This window comes from Phyllostomus discolor, chromosome 2 (genome assembly GCF_004126475.2).
Source record: "Phyllostomus discolor isolate MPI-MPIP mPhyDis1 chromosome 2, mPhyDis1.pri.v3, whole genome shotgun sequence".
NCBI classification, from domain to species: domain Eukaryota; kingdom Metazoa; phylum Chordata; class Mammalia; order Chiroptera; family Phyllostomidae; genus Phyllostomus; species Phyllostomus discolor.
In genome coordinates this window covers 187,910,862-187,933,973 of record NC_040904.2, presented here as the reverse complement: position 1 = coordinate 187,933,973, position 23,112 = coordinate 187,910,862, and the positions used below count along the sequence as shown (strand labels likewise).

Here is a 23,112-nt window from a genome sequence, read left to right as displayed (position 1 = left end):
CATTGAAAGTAATTTTTATAAATCTTTAGAGGAAAAAAAAAGACTTAAAAAACAATTGATTCTACCCCTTAATTTCTTTTACCTCAGGGCATCAGGCCTCCTCTTCTGCTTCCCTCCTTTACTGTCGCTGATTGCACTTTCAATATCTTCAGTAATCAAGTTTGCCTGCCATGAACGACAAGTTACCACAGAGGCTATCGATTTTCTTCTCTCGACACGTAGGTTAAAACAGAAAAAGGGATATGTTCCCTCTGAATCAATGAGTGTCTTGATGCAGAACAACAGTGTTCTTTCTAATCTGCTTTCAAAACTTACCCTTTCTTGTTTTGATGTTGCACTTTATACTGACAAGATTTAAAAACTGAAGGGATTTTAAAATAGTTTAACCTAGATTCCCTTCTTTAGTTTATAGTTATTCTCGCATAAAGGCAAATAGAAAAAGGATTTGCAAATGTAAAAGTATAATCATACACTGAAAATGTAACAAGGTAAATATCACTTCCTGGGAAGAAATGGAGGAGTCAGGAGCACACGTGTGTTGAGTGGAGTTCCTCCCCCTCTCATCCTCAGGCTCCACTGGGCACCCACTCACCCACGGAAACAAATCACGTGGTCCCAGCAGAGTTACTCTCAGTGTAGGACAAAGCCACTATAATCACGGAATGAACCCCAATACTAGGTCGTACCCTTTTGGATAAACACTTTACTTTGTCATTTCAGGTAAAAATTAACATTCTCCAATCAAGCAACTTTTTCAACAAGAAAACCTGATTTGGTTTTCTTGGGAATCGATGTGAGATTAGCAGTAAAGAGGTTTATTTTGTGCAATGTTGAAGTTTATTTATAGCCAATGATTATTATTGTATATAAGATTCTTGCTGGGATGTATTCATTGCCTATTTTTGTTCCTGCTTATTTTCTGTAATTATGTATATTTTCATACATTTATTTTATATTCTTTTTCCAAAGCACAGGTAATCATAAAATTTTAGAGCAGAAAGGACACTTAAAGATTATCTAATCCGTTCTCCTTCCTTTATAATTCAGTAAACTAAGGAACACCTCTGTGATGGCGTGGTCAAGGTCACACTGCGGGTTACATGAGAGTGTCAGTGCGGCCCACTCCAGTGTCGTCACCACAGAACATCCTAGTTGCAGGAAGACTCTGCAAACAGGAGGTCAAAGGCTTTCTCTTATGTGGGAGGTTAAAACTGAAGATGCCTAGAAACCCTGAACTTCCTATAGGGGTCTATTTTAAGAAAAATTTTACTGTAAATCTGGGCAGGAGCATTGTAAAACCTGCACTGTAAAGAAACTTTAAAACTGAAAAGTGACATTGTAAGGTGATCCATATAAAAGAAAGTATATCATATCTCACTTTACATGTTCAATGGGGCTAGAAAAAATTAAGTCTCATGTGAAATATGGCACCAATGAGTACACGCACATAGCTACAGAGTAGTACTTATAGTGTACTTTGAAATACAAATCTTCAGGATACAGCATGTTATTACTTGTAACTATGTTCAACTATTTTCACATTCTCACTTAGGCATTACGAATCTTGAGCAATTACTCAAGTCACATAATTAAAATGGTGAACTTTGAATCGATATCCTGGAAAATATCTAAGTGCTTTCTTACAATAATCCATGCTTTGTGATTGGTTTAAAATAAAATAATATTGTGTGATTATTTATTGCCCGTGAAACATAATTTCTGTAGAATCAATTTTTAATTATATGTCCAAGTCATTCAATGAATAATTTAATATATTAGCTACCCTTTTTAAAATAAATATAATGCATCTTATTTTTTTTTAACACCATTCTATCTTCCCTTTATTTACTTGGCCTGGAAACCCTAAGTAAGATACTAAAGGATTTGCTTTCCTTACAAAATTGTGAGAAACTAAAACTCTAGTACCGACTAGCCAGCCATATGACGGAAAGTAAATAATTCCAAAGCTGCCAGAACATCTGCTCAACGGGAAAGACAGTTCACTATTCTTTTACCTTAATCTCATCACACTGGAAAAGATGCAGATCTGGCTTGTTCTGAGTTGGCTCTTTGCACACCAGGGCAAGAATTGAATCATAGTTACAGGAGTGCATCACAGCTTGGCAGTGCTGAATTGTATTTAAAGGAAAATTCTCCAGTTCATTCTATAAAGTAAAAAACATAATTTGCCTTATTTTTTTATTGAATATATAAAATCTATTCCACAAAGCCCTCTAGGCATTGTATAAATAATTTTTAAAGTGCACAAATCATATTGACAATGAATATTAGTGAACACTTGTAGACATGGAGGAGGAGCAGTTACAAGGCTGGGCTAGATGGTGAGTGGGAGAAAGAGCAATAAAAATGGAGAAATTTAGTAGAGAAGTATAATTACGTTCTTAATAAACACTGAATTTAGCATTACTGATTTCCTCAGATTATAAGGTGGAAATGATGTCTTTAACAGCAAAAAAAAAAATAAACTGAGGGCTCTTTCCAAATTACTCACCATCTCACATGGTATTCTTTCCTATCTGGCTATGCCATGCCAGATTTTTTTCAACTTGAACACTCAATAGTCGTAAGTACAAATATGCATGCATACATACATACATACAAATGTCAGGCTAAGAATAATATGTCATTTGTACATTTTCTATTTCAGTGAATCTCTCAAATGTAAAAATTCACTATACAGATAGAATCCAGCCAAAAATGTACAACAAGGTCAGAAGGATCACTATGATAAACTGTTCAAAATTAAGGTATTAATATTTGGTGGTATGAAAGTGAATACTCTGTAACCAGTAAAGAATCATGCAAATAAAATACCAACAGATTAAATAATTATACTACTTCTTAAAACTAATGAACATTCTGCTCACAATTATAATTCCGAACTTAATGATATATTTAAGGTGCTTATCCTTACAATAATGGCTTTATACAACTTGTGAGAGTGGTCTTAAACCTTTTATGAAGATTCTCTGGAAAAATTTTCAAAGTTTAATAGGATAAGTTAAAATAAGAATGGCCCCAGCTGGTGTAGCTCAGTGGACTGAGTGTGCACCTGTGAGTGTGCACCTGTGAGCTAAAGGGTTGACGGTTTGATTCCCAGTCAGGGCACATGCCTGGGTTGTGGGCCAGGTCCCTGGTAGGGGGGCACACGAGAGGCAACCACACATTGATGTTTCTCTCCCTCCCTTTCTCCCTTCTTTCCTCTCTTTCTAAAAGTAAATAAACAAAAAGATATTATATCTTTGCTCTTCAAAAAAAACAAAATAAAATATGAATGTAAATTTTTGCCACATCAACATTTCTCAGAGTAAAAATACAAATTAAAGAATGTAAGTATAGCGTTGGTCAGGTGGCTCAGTTGGTCAGAGCATCTTCCCGTGCACCAAGGGGTTGCAGGGCTGATCCCAGGTCGGGGCTTGTGTGGGAGGCAGCCATTTGATATGTCTCTTTCTCTCTGTCTGTCTCTCTCTCTGTGTGTCCCTCAAAAAATCAATAAAACATATCTCAGGTGAGTATTAAATTTTTTTAAGAATATAAGTATAAACAAAAGAAAAGAATGTTAAAGAAAAATAGGTTTCCCAAATTACATTTTATTCTCACTGATAAAGCTTTGAAATGATAATTGTGTAATACTGCTTTAAGATTTGTTTAAAAATTAAACAAAACTAGTTTAGATGACTGCTATACATATATTGAAGATAGAAGCTTTTTAACGATTTGCCCTAAGTTCACTGTATAAAATGTACTAAAAAACATTTTTCTGAATTATATTTTGCTGCATGCAAAAAGCTGAATGATATTACCAAATGTTCCAGTTGAAAGCAGGCATTTCATTTAATACCTCACGCATGTGACCAGAGTGACTAAATAAGCCATCTTACAGCTAAGAGATTAGAGCAATTACCATTCTGGGGCCATAATGTCAAACTTGTAAAACCTGACTCCCCAAAATTTTAATAATCATACTATTTAACAAAATTTCAATAAAATTTCAGGTCTATTCTTGTATTTCACAAATTCATTCTATTATGGTGATATCTGCATTTGGAATTGGCTTTAGAAAACCAGTGATCTCATCACTCCCCTCATTGAGAATTTGAATTTGGAAAAAAAAAATACGTTTTACAGTTTCTCTCTGAAACCAAATCAACAAAGTTCAGCAAAATTTGAATTTGGCAAAAAAAAATACATTTTACAGTTTCTCTCTAAAACCAACATGTTCAGCAAAATTTTTGGTACTTTATGCATATGTAAATCTCCTATTCTGCCTTTTTTAAACAAAAACAGAATAAATCTCCAAGATCACTATCTCCTGACACCTTCCCCCAATCATATAGACCAGAGCTTTCTACTTTCAGAATTCTCTGTTTTCTTACAATTATTATAATTACCTGTATGTTTTCTCATCTTTCGCACTAATGTGAAGGAGATTTAATGGCAAGAACTTGTTTTGTTTTTTTGTTTTGCTTATTTGTCACAAATAAGCATTCTGCACAGCAATTTCGGTCTGCAAATACATTTGGTGTGGTTGGCATGGTGTGTGTGTGTGTGTGTTTCTCATGAAGTTTTTTTAAAAAATGTATTGGGGTGTGTAAAGTTATTTTTTTAAATAACTGACAAAAATATTTTAGTTGATCCAACTTTCACCCATCTGCAGTCTATAAACATAGTATTAGTGGTCCTTCCTTAAAAGTAAAATAGTACACATTTTACAAACTTGCCTTTGATTCTAAATCAATCAGGCTCACAGCTTTGTCATCCACTTGAAGGATCATATCTTGAGTCCACACTTTGCCCTTGGCATCAAGCAATTTCAGCTTCCTTATTCCATCATCAACGGTTATCATAGCATCTTTCCGATCCAGAACAAAGGTAGTCAAGTGCTTATGATTGGCAAAAAGAAAAATATTTGTAACATACACAGTCTCTCAGTACACATTTTCTAAGACAGCAACGTTAACCTAATCTAAGTCAACTAGCAAAGAGGTGAGGAACAAAAACATTACTCCAGAAGTTCATGGTTATTTTACTCAGATAACAAAGTCAAGCAGGATTGTTGAACATAGGAAATGATACCGTGAATCATAAAATAGCTAAATCTGTTTAAAACTTAGTGATGTTAAACTATATACTTAAACATGCCATAAAAACAAATTCTAAACAGTTTAAATAACATTCTTTTAAAAATAGCCCTCAATTTTAATTCACTGCCATTATTTGAATGCTGTACAATAGGAGGTATTCCACATGGCATCTTGAAAACTATACACAGATGATTGAGGGTAGCAACAGCAATTCTAGTCTGTAATAACTGTCAAACTTTTAACTCTACTAAAACCACTTAATTACGCAAACTTGAGATAGGCAGAAAAGTGAAAATAAAAGCAATTTAAAAATTACTTCCCCCCTCATACACTGTCAGTGGGATTAAAAATTGGTGTAGTCACTATGTAAAACAGTATGGAGGTTCCTCAAAAAATTAAGAATAGAACTACCATACAATCCAGTTGTTCCACTTCTGGGTATTTACCTGAAGATAGGAAAACACTAATTCAAAAAGACATATGTACCCCTGTGTTTACTGAAGCCTTATTTGCAATAGCCAAAAAATATGGGAACAACCTGTGTCTCTAGACAGATGGATGGATAAAGATGTAACATATCTACATGTACAGAGAGCTTGTGTGTGTGTGTATGTATACAATCCAATACTACTTCATCATAAAAAAAAGATGAAATACTGCCATTGTGACAACATGTATGGACCTTGGGGTATTATGCTCAGTGAAATAAATCAGCCAGAAAAGGACAAAAACACTATGATTTCAATCATATGTGCAATATAAAACAAAAAAGAAACAATACAGAATATATCACAGAAATGAAATAAAACACAATTTTTATTGGTAGTAGATGAACCCTTCAAGATTCATTTCTAAATTCTAGCAAACATCCAAGCATCTTACTTCAACACGGTATTGGGAAATATCTGATACGCTGCTGATGCTGTCCCGTGCATAATGCTTCCTTTGTTCTGAAAGAGAAGTTTACAAAGACATTATTTACCCATCAACAGGCTGAAGTTCACATGTCAGTGTCTTGTGGCCAACTATTAACTAGTCTATCTCACATATAAATACAGTTGTTGACAAGTCACCATTGTGTCCTATCTCTGACACTCATTATTCACACTAAGTGAAAAAGTTACCAGAAAGCTTAAATGAAATGCATGAAAATTTGACCTAATACAAATTTTCACAATCTCAGAGGTTAACAAGATTATTAAGATTGTAAGGAAAAAAGGTATTTTATAACAGTTTTATTAATCAGGGATCTACTATTTGGAAAAAGGACAAAAACTGGTTTGTAAATTTCATCTTTCAGTATACTGAGAACAAAACAGAATTATAAATACTGTCACAGACACTGTATTATATGAGTTAGACTATTAAAATAATAGGCACTGCAAGAAACATCTCCTTTCACAATATCCAAACTATGGAGAGTGTTAGAGGAGATTCAAAACATGATTCAATCATACAGACTGCCATTAAGTTTTAACAATTTTCACACATCTACAGAACAAACAAAAGTGAACTCAGACTCGTAGATATAAGCTGTTAGAAAAAATAAGGAAGTTAGGTAGAAAGTAACTGCACCAAACTATTTTAAAAGTGAAAATAATCCCTTAATTTTCTTTTGTAAAATGCTGCAAAACCAAAATAAAATATAAAATATGCGGAGGCAATATTTTGCACTGGTTGCTTTCCAATCCAGCAAGTTGCTTATTTGTAAACTCAGAGTTGCCTATTTCTTCTAAAGCAGAATGTTATGATAACAAATCATGAAACAAAACAAAAATCTCTAAATGGAAACCAGAGGATTTGTGATATTAGCCCTGGGACTGTCCCTAAGTAGGAGACCTCTGGGCCTCAGCACCCTTATTGTAAAATACAAGGGTTGAACAAGATCAAACCACAAGACCCCTTTAAGTGAGTACTAAAATTCACTTTACACACACCCACACAAACACACACACTCCTTAGCTTTCCTAATAAGCAATTTTTGAAATATAATTATGCTTCTTTCAGTTAATATAGAAACACTTAGCCCTTCCTATAACAGAAGTTGAAAGTTCTGCCAAAATGGAAAGCAAATCAAATACAAAGATAAGCATGTATACAGACTCAAAATGGTAACTCATAGAATTACTTAAGAATGTCAATAAATTTTTGTTTAATAATGCTTATAAAAGTAATTATCTTTTCATTTACATTCACCTTAAAACTGAGATGAACATATCCATATGCCTTATATTACATCACTCTAGTATTATTCCAATATATTCTATTTTTGTTTTTGCAGCATTAAAGTTACTTAATAAAAACACACACACGACAAAGTGCAGTTTTTGCTACCTTTCTTTTTTTGTTTGGATGATGACCTGAAGAAGTATGATCCGTCTGTTCCTACCAAGATAATGTGATCAAAAGAATGATCTGGTTTCACCTTAAATGTTCTGTTCCAATATGACAAAACATAAACCTTCACTTACATGACTGCATTCTACATATTTTAAAAAGTGAACAAGTATGATTTTTTAATTATCTTTAGTTAAGGGTTAGTCAGTGTGAGACATTAACAAGTAGATAACAATTGTTGGGGAAACCATTATAACTTTTGAAATACAATATGTAATGTAAGGACTATCTAAGAAAAGTACTTTTACAAATAATCACTATTTCACAATCACTTGGCTCGTCTTCTACAACAACCCTCTATGGCGGACTCAGAACATGAAGGTAGTTCTATTTCCTTTGGTGAGACCTGAGGACAGCAAAAGAGATGGCAATAGTTGCCATGGTATCCATGCTATGGCAGCCCTAGTATGTTCAAATGCGTGACTTAGTCTCTCGGGTAAGTGATAGGCAAACAGCTGAAGGTCAAAAATACTATTTTTTGTAATCAAATAATCTCATTATGAAGCAGTAAGAATTTGCTCCCCCAAATTTCCTAACACAGTTTCTCAATCACACAGAAACACATTTACAGAACTACAAAACACTATCTATTGTAAATAGAATGATGTTAACTGAGTATTCTGATTGCCTAGAAAATATGGTGCCACCCCTAGCAGGTGTAGCTCAGTGGATTCAGTGCATGCTGCAAACCAAAGCATCGCAGGTTCGATTCCCAGTCAGGGCACATGCCTGGGTTGCAGGCCACGGCCCCCAGCAACCGCACATTGATGTTTCTCTCTCTCTCTCTCTCTCTCTCTCTCTCTCTCTCTCTCTCTTCTTCCCTTCCCTCTCTAAAAATAAATAAATTTAATCTTAAAAAAAAAAGAAAGAAAATATGGTGCCATTTCCAATATTCCAAATTAAGAATCCATTTTAGGAATTCAAAAGTTGCTTTCTCTCTGATGTTATACAATAAATAAAAAGTACATCTTATGAGAAAAATGTCCTAAAGTATAGAATGCTGTACAATGGGTTTATAACTAAACATAGTTATAGTTATATAGCTCCAGTGATTTAAGTCAATGAATAAATGAAGATTAATAATATTAACATTTTAATAGGAAATTTTGAAAGAAGACTTTTAAAAGACAACTATAGTACATTTCTTTATGAGAATCATATATACTCTCAAGTATAGCTGTATTAATTATGCTCCTGAGCTGCATTATCTCACCAAAAGTCTTAAAACACTGTGAAAATCCTAAATAAAGTCTCAACAATACTCAAGATAAACCTTCTAATGACATAAATCACTTTCTCAAACAAAGATTCTCAACCCTGGCTTCATATTAAAATAAACTTTGAAAAATACCCCCACCATCCAGTTGTTCTAAGGTAACTGGTCTGGGGTGCAGCCCAGGTACCAGCATTTATAAAAGCCCCCAGGCAATTTTTATGTGCAGCCAAGGTTGAAAATCACCACTTCAGAATCTGTGCAAATGCCAATTCATCCGCTATATCTTATGTCTTTAAGTTGAAAAGTTTTCTTTCCAAATTAATAGTGTGAATCATAATGAAGTAGTGCATTAAATAACTGAAGGAATCTGGCAGCAGAGTTTGGGGTTTCCTGTGTTACAAGCTGCTCAACTCCCAATAAAAGAGCAAGTGTCAGTCTCTGTCTCTCGCTCTGAATCAATTCGAAGCAGGAACAAACTTTAATTGACTGCATAGTACCACTGGTTGTGTTTCACTATTTTCCCTAACAGATTCTATCCAATGGACCAGAGAGAATATACAAACCTAAAGATATGAAATTAGGTGAGTTCAGTAAACAAGGGTGAAAATGCTTTACATATCATTTTAACATTACTGAGTTGATATACTCCAGCAAAAATGGATATTCAACTTCCGGATAAGGAACATTAATTTAGTCGTCAATGGACTTTGGGTGATTACGATATAAGAATATAGGTTCATCAATTATAACAATGTACTACTCTGGTGGGGGAGGTTAGAAGTGGAGGAGGCTATTTACACGCATGGGGGGTATATGGGAAATCTCTGTATTGCCCCCTCAAGTTTCCCATGAACCTAAAACTGCTCTAAAAAATGGTCTTAATAAAAAATTAGGCTTCATTTAACTTTTCAGTTAGTACAATGATAACTATAACAATATGCAGGTTTCAGTATTTCTACTTAATTCCCTTTTGCCTGTATAGCTATAGCAAGATTTGAAACAGCAAATATTCAGAAAAATTTTTAAGTATTTATCTCTGGAAAAAAACAAAGAATTGTTTAATAAGTAAGGATCTGGCAATTAGGAAGGGAAAAATTAATATGAAAGCAGCTGCCAAGTATTTCTTTAAATAAGACAAAGGACTAAGGTTCCGATTATTTTACATTAGAAAAACTTTGAACCACCAGTGAAGGAGAATTCCTTTCCCACTATCTTGGTGTATCATATCCAGAGAGGAGAGGTGTTTAATGGGAATCCGTAAGGACTACTGAGTAGTAAGGACAAGTTCTCATTATTTAGGCAACAATAACCACAGTTTGGCAAATAGTGTCTGAACCAAGATAATGCTGTTAAAAACAAACAAGGTCAATTTTACAAAATTACATTATATAAGAATTTTACTTGCCAGTTCAACAAACTGTTAAAATAACTTATCCAACGAGGAGAAAAAGAAGCTTCAAAATTTCCAGATAAGTTGGGAAAATTGCCCAACTATCCTTTTGAGTCACATGCTCTGGCACACTCTGAAGCTGAACTGTAACTCCACCGCTGCCCAACTTCCTGATAATAATTCTGGGCTATTAACTTCTTAAGAATAACAAAAAAATTATTGTTCAAAAATATACCTAAGTGTTTTTCCATGCAAAATAAGTAAAATGTGCATTGTAAATAAGGAGAGAGAAAAGAGAAATGAGTTCAGCTGTTCAGTGCCACTTAAATGTGTAAGAGATTGCTTGGTTTTCAATTTTGACAATTAAACAGACTCTCTCCAAACCAATACCAGGAGAATGAGAGGAAGATGGGCACAAAAAGAAAATTATGTAGAGTAGATATCTGTTAGTAGAAGTGGGATATTCCAAAATTTTACTCTGAAAAAGGTGAGTTAAACACTGTGTAAAAACAGTGTTTGAAATGTACAGTCAAGTCAATCATAGACACTGTGCAGTTTACAGGTTACTTACACTTAATTCTAATCAGTAGCTCCCTGAGAAGAAAAAAAGAAAAGCAGGAAAAACACAAGTATAGTTTCCTACTTGTTAACATCACAAAAAATTTCAAACTTAAGGCTAAGTGAGTCTTGAGAGTATACATCATAGTTATCCATTATTACCTGGCCTCCCCAAAACACAAATCTCAAAGTTACTGCAAATGTTGATAATGACAACAAAGTATTATTAATTGGTAATTCTGTGAAACTTGAGGTTTTCCTGGAGATATGATGAGTATGACTTTAAACAGCTGATTTTTTACGGTAAATGGTCATATTCCAAATTCAGCAACATCTAATTTAAAGGGAAGTTACTTTTGCAGGAAGTTCATCTATTCCGGAACACAGCCAAGGATCTGTACTTAAATAAGTCCTCTGAATGACAGACAGATATGTCACAATGTCTATACATTAAAAGCTGCAAGTATTAATGAATGGGCTCTAACAAGAGAGACTGAATTCCTCATTCAGAATCTATTTACTGACAGGAGTTTCTATCTAGTGTCTCAGCCCATGCACATCAAAAGCAATGATTAAAGCAGGCAAGTTAACAATAGGGAAAACTGAAAGGCCTGGGATCCATTCAGATGGAAGAGGCAGACCCACATATTCAAAAGTGAAGATTCTGAATGTGGTGTAAAGGTAAGGAATGTGGCCTTTGAGCACAAGCAGTACACTAGTTAGTGCCCACACCCAGGACCGTGTGAGTCACTAACAAGAGATTACAGGGTCTACACCCTGATGAGAAGGAATGTTTAATACAATCAACAAGTATTTCCCTTAAAACATTTTTTTTTAAGTTTTAGTGCTTAAAGACTTTGACAAACAGCCTAGCTGGAAAAATATATATTATATATACACAATTTTTTTTAAAATTCTGGGATAACAGTAGCTAAATGATATATATTACCATCATAAGTGGAGAAGAAAAAAATATTATTTATCTTTTTAAGCAAAATGTCCCTGGTGTCAGAGACTCTGGTGATGCAGAGCCTCCCACATGCTGGCTTTGAAATTTCTTTGAAGAAATGACAAGATATGGTTATTAAAACTGCAGTACATTTTAATTGTTTTCCTTGAATAAATTAAAACACATCCAAAGAAAGCAAATTTACTGTCATAATTATGTTATTCATTAAACATGTATAGGTTTATAAAAATAATTTGTAGAATATAAGCTTAGAAATATGCCATGAAGATTACCTCTTGATCCTATCAAAGTATCGCTGTGATCATTTAGATGTATTAAAATACTAAATTTGAGGGCCTTCACTAAGTCAAGGATGCAGGACTAAAAGTGACTCCTATACTTCCCACTGCCACGACAGACTCATTACTTGTATTTTCTCATACGATCTTATCACAATATTATTATTTTTGTTCTCTATTTTACAGATGAGGAAACTGGGGCCCACAAGTTAAATCATTTGCTCAAAACAGCAGCCTTTGGTAGCGCACCGTGTCTCAGCTACAGATCACTGGGCCTCTGATAGCATGCGCCCTCTCTCGTCACATGTCTGACATGACGCTGTCAGACTGAAGAGGGCTCTCATGAAAGGAGCAAGGTGCATGAAACTCTCGCTACAGTATCTAGCCTGCAGTCAGGGTGTAAAACACAGAGGCCATTATTGTAAAACTCACGTTCCAAAGAAGTTAATGTACCACCCATGAAGGCAGTTAATTCCTGAAAGATCTATCCAACTAGTTTAATACCTGTGAAGGGAGAAATTTTACAGAAAATGTATACAATATGATAAAATAAACTACATTACAAATTTCTCCTTCACAAACTTTCTAGTTACAAAAAGAAAGTTCAAACTATAAAGCCTAGAAAGCTAAACACTCCCAATGTTAACTAAATGCAGTTAAACTTTCAGGTAGAAGTTGTTTATTGCAAAGGTTTGTTCTAAATATGCATACATTTCACTATTGCCATCACCATTCATTCCACAGGCACTGTCTGAGAGTCTGTTGGAAAAAAAGGCAAGTGTGTGTGTGTGTGTGTGTGTGTGTGTAGTGTGTTGGGAGGGAGTGGCAGGTATTACATACAAAGGGACAGAAACATCTGCAACTTCCAGGAACTTAAAACCCTCTTACCTGTAAGCCCAATACATTGCCGAGTCTTCTTTATTCCTTATAAATGCTTCCTGATTTTGCCTCTCTTTATAGCCTCTGTTTTACCTATATACTGTTCATTTTTATCATGTGACATAAAATTAACTGTCATTTCTTACAACCAAGATTTTTAAAGTTATGTGACTTTGAGAAATCACCTCACCTTAATAAAGGTTGCTTGCTTTATATGTAAAAGGGGGAAAATAAAAGTTTACTGCTTAAAAGCTAAAGATTTTTAATCCTCGAATCTATGATTTTATGAAGTTGCTGCTAATGACATTAAAATTTGCAGACAAGCCCTACTCTTTTACCCCTTATTCCTCTCTTAGCTCCCTGAAAACAAACCTTTGGGCCTGAGTTATTTGTGAGAAGATTAATACTCTTTCTGCTTAAAAAAAGTCTTAGGGCTCTTACACAGATGTCGGATTCACCTATTCCTACCCATATGCACCAAATTACCCTTAATGCCATTACTAAAGAGACCCAAGATGAATGTGACCTATTACTACTCCTCTGATTAAAACACATCAATGGCTAATCATTCCCTGTAATCAATGTCCAATTCATTAGTATGATTCTTCCTAATATGGGCCATGCTTGTTTTTCCAATCTTATTTCCTAACGCACCACCCTGTATGCTCCAGGTAACACCAAACTATTTGTAGTTCACTAATTCATTATATTCATTCCACAAGTATTTATTGAGCATAAATTATACATTAGCCACTGTGCTACAGCTTATTGAATCCTGAAGTACACATGGCAAAGATCACCCACTGCTATTGAATTTAGAGTCAAGTTTTAAAAGAGTGTACACTGCTTTTTACAGCACCCTCCGGCCCAGGCCCTCCCCGTACCCCCCACCCTCCAATACCCGGCGAACACTATTTAACTTTCAGAGTTCATGGCAAGGCTCAGCTCTTCTACCTGACCATCTCCTCCTCCCCGGTGCACCTTACACACAGTACCATCCAAGCTTATTTAGCTCTTTATTAGGACAATATATTTGCTAGTCTACCTCCTCACCAAAATGGTGTACAAGCGATGACCCTCTCTTATTCATCTTTGAAATGAATGAAGGGACATGGAAGTGGATGCTATGATGATCAAGGCCTAGCACACAGACTCGCTTAAATATTCCTCTAGAAACGAGAGGCTGAAGAAATTAATTACTTTATTTTTACCTTTTTTAAAAAATCACAGTTTCTTAAAGTCATTCTCTAGACTACAAGCGCCTTCAAGTCAGGGATCATATATCACTGACCCTGCTTTAAGCACAATTAACCACAAAGTAAGTTATTTGTTGAATACATTCTCTAGATCTACAATTCTCAACTACTGGACCATAGTAAGAATGTCACAATATAGTACTCAACAAAACTGAAGGCCACACAAACCGGACTGACAAGGCCAGAAGAAAATGTCTCCTTGTATGGCACAAAATCAATTTTCTCAATGTATAATTTGAGTCCTAAAGTGTAGTCACTGAACATATAGGCAGAAAAAGAATTTTAAAAAACCTTAGAAGTTTTCACTCTTACTATAGCCAAGGCATTGTAGATCTAGGTAACGTTAAAAAAAAAAATCCAAATTTAGAAAATGCTATTGGTTCCCAAATAACAATAATAATAATAACATGAATAACAGCAAATATAAAATGTTTTCTACCAGTCAGGCACCATTCTAAGCATTTTACATGTAGTGACTCATTTAATTCTCATATGAACAAAATGAGGCAGCTCCATTATACAGATAAGCAAAAACGAGACAGAGACAAGCAAAATAACTTGCCCAAGATCACTCAGCTAATAAACGGTAGAAATGAATTTGAACCCAGAAAGTCTTGCTCCAGAGTCTTTGCTCTTAACCACAATCACATTGTGATTCTTTACTGTTGTACAATATTAAAAAGCCATAAAAGTCGAGTAAAAGCAAATGCCTTCCTAAATGTATGTGGTCCCCAGCTTCTTTTTAGTAATAACTTTTATAATCAAAGTTTAAAACACATTATTTATAATGTGAGGCCATCTAGAGAGAACCATGGAGGTTACAGAAGAATTGGGGAGAAAGCCACTTGCATTGCTGTGCAGAATGAAACCATACAAATGCTACTGGGCATGCTATAAAACTACCCAAAAAGTTCAAGAACTAGATGGAAGAAGTTCCATCAACTGACATCCCATAATCAACTGGATCAGTCATAAGGATCAACAAGCCTATCATAAGTAATTAGGTGGGGAAATGCACCTAAAGCATTGGGGCCATGCAAAAGCCTCCTTAGAAAGCACTGAAATCCATCATCTGTAGTTCTAATACACCAGCAAGCAGAGATCACAGCTTCGGTAGTTTTTGTAAAAACTCTTTTAAAATAATTCTTATTAATCACTACTTCATTCCAAAGAATACAAAAGAAAGCATGGGCTCAAACTATGAAACTGAAAATTTTATTTGTAAAAATAAAAAGTGATTAGAAATAGAATTATTACTTGTATCAAAAAAATTAAACATACCATAAAGGGCCTTTGCACTTGTTTTTGAACTTTGTTCTCTGTCCATCTGGGAAAAGGTGGATGATGAGCCGTAACCACTGTAATAAAAACAGTCATTGTGTTGGGTTAAAGTCCAAAGTAAGTTAAAAACAATTCAAAACTGCAAATAAAAGTTTCAATCATGCACAATCATCATGTACAATTCCAAGCACAATCATCATGTGCTCTGAACAAACATACTGAATTGACGCTAACTAGAAATGCCAAAACAAGATAGCTTGTGTTCTGGTGAGGAGTCAGGACATAGAACATAAACCATGCCACCCAAATGAGGCCTCAGGCTGGTGTGAACCACAGCCTCCCCTCAGATGCCAAGTGAGAGCTGTGGCCAAGAAGATTCACCAAGGTTGAAAGTGCCTCAGAAGAGTTGAAGTTGGCCATACTAAATCAAGTTCAGAGCAGCGATCCGGTTATACAATGCTCCCCGAGACCCAAGCTAGAATGGAATGTTCACTCTTTTCACAAATATTTTAAATGCAGTTAACCAAAATAACACATGATCACCAAATTTGATCAGCTTTACCTTATTTCAAGCCTCCTGTTCCTAATACATTATATGAAGTAAATATATTATCTAAATGTTTAATTAGTGTTCATTTTTTCAGTAAACCTTTATTAAGCCCTAAGCCAGAAGAATATGTGGCACGGGGGTTAGGGGAACAGAGTACTGTTAATAAAACAATTAAAACAGTTACAATGGAATGTGGTATCTGCATAAAACTAATAGCTGTAACATGCAGGATCAAAGAAGGGCTAACTTTTTATCAGGATGCCCAAGAATGTGCAGCCAAGTTGACGTTTAAGCAGAGTCTAAAAAAAGGAAAGAAGTTCTTCACGCAAGTGGAGAAGTAGGTGAGGAAACGGCACCTGGCCCTGGCCCGGGAACAAGCGCGGTGTTTGCAGGAAAATGCACGTCATGTGATGTGCCCGGTCAGATCAGAAGGACTTGAGAAGTAGAGAAGGCAAATAGAGGGCTTAGTCATTTAAATTTGTATGCTCTAGGTATAGCAAATACGTTTGTACAAGGAAGTGACACGATCCAGAACTTGTTTTAAAGAAGACATTCCAGAAACGAATGGCAAGGTGACCAGATAGAAAGATGCCGTAAAAATTCAGGCAGGAGATAATGGCCATAAATAGGGCTAGAGTAGAAAGAATAGAAGAAAGGGATAGGAACAAGAGTTCTTTAATAGAAGAAACTTATAAACTCCTAATTAAATGGATATTTGTTCTAAGAAAAAGGAAAAAATCAAACCAAACTTTTGGCTTGCATAACTGATAGACAAGGAAAGATGGCACCTGACATACCCCTCCCTGCCCCATATGAGATGTTTCTTACTGACCAACACTAAAGACATTTGCAATAATCTTTGTAAAAAGAAAAAGGGAAGCATAATTCTTTACAATGTGAGTTACCTAGTTTTGAAAAATGAAGAGCAAACTATATATCACAAAGGCCTAAAATAACAATATTAATCACAATGTGTAAGGCAATGGCCACTTAAGTCAGGGTGGTGATTTCAAGTTCTACCTGGAACCACAGGGTTAGTTTTGTTTGTGTGCCTGATCTTTTTGTGTTTTACACAATGGTTAGCATTTTTGTAGAATGGACTAGATGACACTTAACCCTCCTCAAATGCCAAAATTTTATAAAGAACATTAACAGAATACTCCAGAGAAAACTCAAAGCTTTGAAGCAGAGTATACACTCAACTATAAGAAAGCAATAAAACTTCAAATACCAGGACAAAACCTCTTCTATTAAATTACTATCACTGGAGTTGATATTACTTAATCATTTTTTTCTTACCAGAAACAACAAACTTATGTTAAGACATATTAGCATTATAAAGACATTATGTATTAATGAGGGACGAACTACAAAAGAACTAAAACTAATATTTTCATTAAAAATATAAAATAAAATAACCAAATTTTTAAAAACTAACAAATTAAATATAAACCTTCCAACTTACTTCATTTGAGACGCATACATTCCAAAACCACTGGGATGATTAGAAATATGACCATTCATCGTGGCTTTCAATCATATGTTCTAAAAAATGAAAGGTACAAAGATTGAAGGCAATAAAAGGGTCAAGACACCTCAGTTTCACAGTTACTCATTCAACAAATATCTGTCACTGCCAGGATGGTGCTAGAAATACAAGGACAAATACCTCTACCCTCAAAGAGCTCAGGCACAAAAAGTACAAATGGATATATAAACAAAGATCCAATTGACATTTAACATTAATATACTAAAGTTGTTAGAAAATTTAGGCAAGTTAAAAAAAATCTAAAATTTAGCACTGAATCCCCTAAGTATATAGGCTTAAACTAATAATCAATTGTCAAGTTCATGAAATTGTACTGTTTATTGTTTCATTTTAAACTAACAAATTAATTCGATTAAAAAACTTCAAAAATATTAATATAAAATACATAAAAGTACAAAAGGGAAAAATATCACCCTAAGTCCTGTCATTTAAATATAATCATTTAACAGTCCTGTCAATTTCCTTCCAGTCTTTTTTCCTGCAGCTATTTTTCTTTTCTTCCTCCCTCTCCCCTTCCTTCCTCCAAAGCACTCTGGACAATATCTTATACATACATACTTGGATACATCTTATTTACAAGATGCGTTTATTTAAACATTCTTTTTACCTTTCATAAAAAACAATTTTAAAAATTAACACCAGATATTTAACTTCAGAAATGATTTTTAATCTGTTTCACAAACTGAACAAATTCCCTTCAAACAAGATAAGTAAAACTTCCTTGTTGCCAAATTAAATGATCTTTTCTTTAATCCTCCTAGACCATACTGCTTACTCTGATTTATTTTAGTTTACTCCTGGATACTTGGCGTTCCCTAGGTTCTATGGCACAAAACTAAATATTTTGTGTATTGTCTTATTTTTCTGACTTTCATATATAGAGTAGGGGGGGAGTGGGTTCATAGTTGTAAGTATACAAAACACAAAGTTTATTCTCTTATTATTTATTAATTATTGTATTATTTTCCCTACAAACAACTGTAAACCTACTTTTGTCCCACCCTGTATATTATATTACTATGTCTTCTCAATAAATCAGAGGTAAGGAGGACGTACCCCAGCTTCCTTATAAGACACTGGTAAAATGACTATTATGTGTCAGGTACTAGCAAGGTAAAGAAAACAGACAGTCCCAGCTTTGGGCCAAGAGTCTAGTGGAAAAAAACAGACATGTGAATAAATGTAAAATTAAAAATTGTTGTTACTTTTAAAACAGAAAATTCAGAATGACATAGAAGGTATATAATTAGGGAACTTAATTCAGATTGGGAAGGCATAAAAAAGTCTATATTAAGAAATGATAGTCAAAACCTAGTAACTTCAAATTAATTCTCATTCTTCAGATGTGTTCAATCACAGTGCTCTCAGGGAAGCTTTTACTGACCTCTGTGAATAAATAAAAACCCACTATCAGATACTCTCAACACTATGAATAATTTTTCAAAGCACCTACCAGTTGTATTTTTCATTTGTTTGAGTTAATTACTGACTCTTCACTAGACGATAAGTTCCATAAGGGCATAGACTTTTGTGTGACAATTAGTGTTTCTTGGGCAATAAGAAGAGCAGCAGTGCTCTGACCAGGGTGGCTGAGCTGGTTGGAGCATTAACCCATTCACAAAAAGGTATGGATTCGATTCCCAGGCAGGGCACATGACTGGGTTGTGGATCTGAAGCAACCAATCAATGTCTCTGTCTCTGATTCTCTCTCTCTCCCTCCTTTCCTTCCCCTTTCTGTCTCTCTAAAATAATAAAAACATCTTTGGGCAAGGATAAAAAAATAAAAAAGAGTAGCAGCATGGATATAATATGTGTTCATTAAAAATGTATTCAAAGAAAAAAAAGGAAAGTCCATGTCTCACTCTTCAAAGCATCTACTGTATTCTTAAAGTGACAAATTAATCCATATGAAACACACAGTAAATAAGTCTCAACGAATGTCGCTCTATTTGACACCTTCTAGAAGTTCTGAAAAGGGAAAAGCCATGCCAACCGCCATAATTTTTGCAAGTGCTAGAACTTGACATAGATCTAAAAAACGTTAGGATCTATGAACACTCAAGCTTTCCTAATTTATAGCTTAGAAGCAAATTTCTAAATTAAGGCACAAAGAAACATTGACTTGTACCCTAGATAAGTACTATATTTATAAAATTATAGCTATAAAAAATTGTATTATATTTGTATTAAATTAAACTATTCTATTTTTATTGTTGTTTGTTTCCCTTCTTCAATTTACACTTTGATACAGTGGTATACAGATAAAGCATTTCTTAGGGGAAAAAATGAAACCCTGATTTATAGTGCTTACTAAATGCCATGTAGTAATATTCCCACCATGGCCCATTTCAAGATATTACTGGTTTAACAGCAGTTTACAAAACTCCTAAATTATTTATAATTGGATCCATAAGCTACGCAATCCACATAGAGCACATCACTATCACATTCTAGAAGTCTAACCAGCACAGAGAACTGGAATAACATTATGAATCGAGAGCTAATGGTTAAGACACAGGCATTCACATTTGAAAGGCTGGAATTCTAACTCTATTTCTGGCACAGACTAGCCTACACAAGTCAATTAAATCTCCGTCTCAGTTTTCTCATCAGTAAAATGGAGATAATTATAATTTCTGGTCTTCATAGCTCACAGGGCTAGTGAACGATCAAATAAGATAGATATATGTGCAACTCTTTCCCAAACTTAAAAAAAAAAAGTTCTTTTTCAAAACAAGCTGGTTCATTCAGATTTAAACCCATAGGGTTTGTAATGATTTTGATCTGGTTAGCATTTTAAAACCATAGCAGCTGGTTTTAATAAAAAGTGATAGCCACAGTATCTCATCTTTTTCATGTATAATTCTTCATGACAGTCAAATAAATGCATGGTTTGTGCTGTGTTTTTTAAATAGAGATCTGTCAGAATAAGAGAGCATTAGAAAAGGGAATAGAAAATGTTGATCTGCTAAAGTGAATTTTAAATGTAGAAACTTTTGTCATTTGGTGATCACAGTTTCACTTGTCACAATGTTCATGTAGAAATATACAGGTTTTCAAATATTTATTTTGTAATATATTTTATTGATTATGCTATTACAGTTGTCCCATTTTTTTTCTCCCCTTTATTCCCCTCTGCGCTGTACCACACCTCCCACCAGCATTCCTCCCCCTTGTTCATGTCCATGGGTCGTACACATAAGTTCTTTGGCTTCTCCATTTCCCATACTATTCTTAACCTCTGCCTGCCTATTTTGTACCTACCATTTATGCTTCTTATTCCCTATACCATTTCCCCCATTCTCCCCCACTCTTCCCTGCCGATAGCCCTCCATGTGATCTCCATTTCTGTGGTTCTGTTCCTGTTCTACTTGTTTGCTTTATTTTTGTTTTCGGTTCAGTTGTTAATAGCTGTGAGTTTGTTATCATTTTACTGTTCATATTTTTTATCTTCTTTTTCTTAGATAAGTCCCTTTAACATTTCATATAATAAGGGCTTGGTGATGATGAACTCCTTTAACTTGACCTTATCTGGGAAGCACTTTATCTGCCCTTCCATTCTAAATGATAGCTTTGCTGGATAGAGTAATCTCAAATGTAGGTTCTTGCCTTTCATGACTTGGAATACTTCTTTCCAGCCCTTTCTGACCTTCAAGGTTTCTTTTAAGAAATTACTTGATACTCTTATGGGAACTTCTTTGTAGGTAACTGTCTCCTCTTCTCTTGCTGCTTCTAAGATTCTCTCCTTCTCTTTAATCTTGGGTAATGTAATTATGATGTGCCTTGTTGTGTGCTTCCTTGGGTCCAATTTCTTTGGGACTCTGAGCTTTCTGGACTTCCTGGAAGTCTATTTCCTTTGCCAGATGGGGGAAGTTTTCCTTCATTACTTTTTCAAATAAGTTTTCCATTCCTTGCTCTTCTTCTTCTCCTTCTGGCACCCCTTATGATTCAGATGTTGGAACATTTAAGGTGTCCTGTAGGTTCCTAAGCCTCTCCTCATTTTTTGGCATTCTTGCTTCTTCATTCTGTTCTGATTGAATGTTTATTTCTTCCTGGTCCAAATCATTGACTTGAGTCCCAGTATCCTTCCCATCACTGTTGGTTACCTGAGCATTTTCCTTTATTTCACTTTGCATAGACTTCACTTCTTCTTCTACTTTGTGACCATACTCAACCAATTTTGTGAGCATCCGGATTACCAGTGTTTTGAATTCTGCATCTGATAGGTTGGCTGTCTCTTCATTGCTTAGTTCTATTTTTGGATCTTTGATTTGTTCTTTCATTTAGACATTTTTTTTTTTGGTCTCAGTGGGCCTGCTACATAGTAAGGGGCATAGCCTTAGGTATTCATCAGTGTGGGGCACCCCATGTTGCTGCACTGTGGCGCTGTATATGGGGGAGGGGTCCAAGAGGGAACAATACCACTTGCTTGGCTCTCAGCCAGCTTTCAGTCACTTCCCCCACTACTCACAAACAAATTGGGCCCTTCTGGTGCTGATTCCTGGGTGGGAAGGTATGTGTATGTTCCAGGACCCTATGGGTCTCGCCAACAAACTATCCTGAGACTGGGAGTTTATCCTGCTGCCACAACCCCCACAGGATTTTTCAGCCAGAAGTTTTGAGGCTTTATTTCCCCGCACTAGTACCCTGGGTTGCGCAGTTATTCCTCCTGGTTTTTCTGCATGCAAATGTGAGACCGCCCCCTCTGCCAGCTGCTGCCTTGCCATGAGTCCTCTCTGCCCAGCTGCCCATCTCCACCCCTCCTACCAGTCTGGTTGAATATTTCTTCTTTAACTCCTTGGTTGTTGAAGTTCCATACAGTTCTATTTCCTGGCAGTTTGGGTTATTTTTTTGTTTTTAAATGTGTTGTTGTCCTTCTTTTGGTTGTATTAGGAGGCAAAGTATATCTACCTACGCATCCATCTTGACCAAAAGTCTCAAATATTTAAATATAGCAATTACAGTACATATTTTGCAAAAGAAACAATTACAGATGCTAGTTTATTTTACTTTACACTGTTTAAAAAACATCCAACTTATACATATATGGACCATACAATTTAGAACCATCAACTCTTACTGAAAGATCAGGTTGTTTAATTTTTAGTAACTGTTCAAACAACTTAAAATCCAAGGAGACAAAGTTTTTCTCTATCACATTAAGTTTAAGGACTCAGAAATTCAGTGAAATCTACTAAATTATCTATTTAATTCTGCTGGAAGTGTATATTAACACTGTCACAATAGCTTCCAAAAGATATGAAATAGAGCATCAGTTTCCTTATGAAAACACCTTTTATAAGTCATAGTTACTATAATTTTCCTTTTAACTTGTACAGAATATTTCTTGGCAATTACAAAGATAAAAATAAAAAGTTTAAGATCTAAGTTAAGCCCACCAAAAACGTTAAACAGAAATTTTAAGAGGAAAGTAAGCAGAATGTATAAAAATCACTTTAAGAGGAAATGAGGCTCTAATAAGCTAAATCAGCAAGTTAAATCTGTGGTAGAAGGTCCAAAGATCCAGATAGATAGATGGAAAAAACTTAGACTCCCTTTTCTTTCCTTTTGATTATATCTGATATCAATTTTCAAATTGATGAATATGTAGCCATGACTCAATGTCAGAACACCACCTACACGACCTGGCTAACACGCAACTAGTGGCTCTTTGTATGTCCTT

The 23,112-nt window shown here is 35.0% G+C and overlaps 1 protein-coding gene across 13 annotated transcripts in view; it reads right to left on the bottom strand.

Annotated features, from left to right (window-relative positions):
* Positions 1-23,112, bottom strand: part of EPS8 (epidermal growth factor receptor pathway substrate 8) — a 165,963-nt gene that overhangs the window by 50,517 nt on the left and 92,334 nt on the right. For 6 of the 13 annotated variants that reach the window (XM_036019303.1, XM_036019300.1, XM_036019304.1 and 3 more), the window contains exons 2-8: positions 17,346-17,425; positions 15,331-15,407; positions 7,440-7,490; positions 5,988-6,055; positions 4,743-4,904; positions 2,016-2,165; positions 83-165 (exon numbers count right to left, since the gene is read on the bottom strand). In XM_036019303.1, coding sequence (XP_035875196.1) covers positions 83-165; positions 2,016-2,165; positions 4,743-4,904; positions 5,988-6,055; positions 7,440-7,490; positions 15,331-15,407; positions 17,346-17,404 — 650 coding nt within the window. In that variant the 5' untranslated portion in view covers positions 17,405-17,425. The remainder of the gene's footprint in view (positions 1-82; positions 166-2,015; positions 2,166-4,742; positions 4,905-5,987; positions 6,056-7,439; positions 7,491-15,330; positions 15,408-17,345; positions 17,426-23,112) is intronic. The other 7 variants (XM_036019305.1, XM_036019308.1, XM_028532086.2 and 4 more) reach the window with 3 other exon arrangements.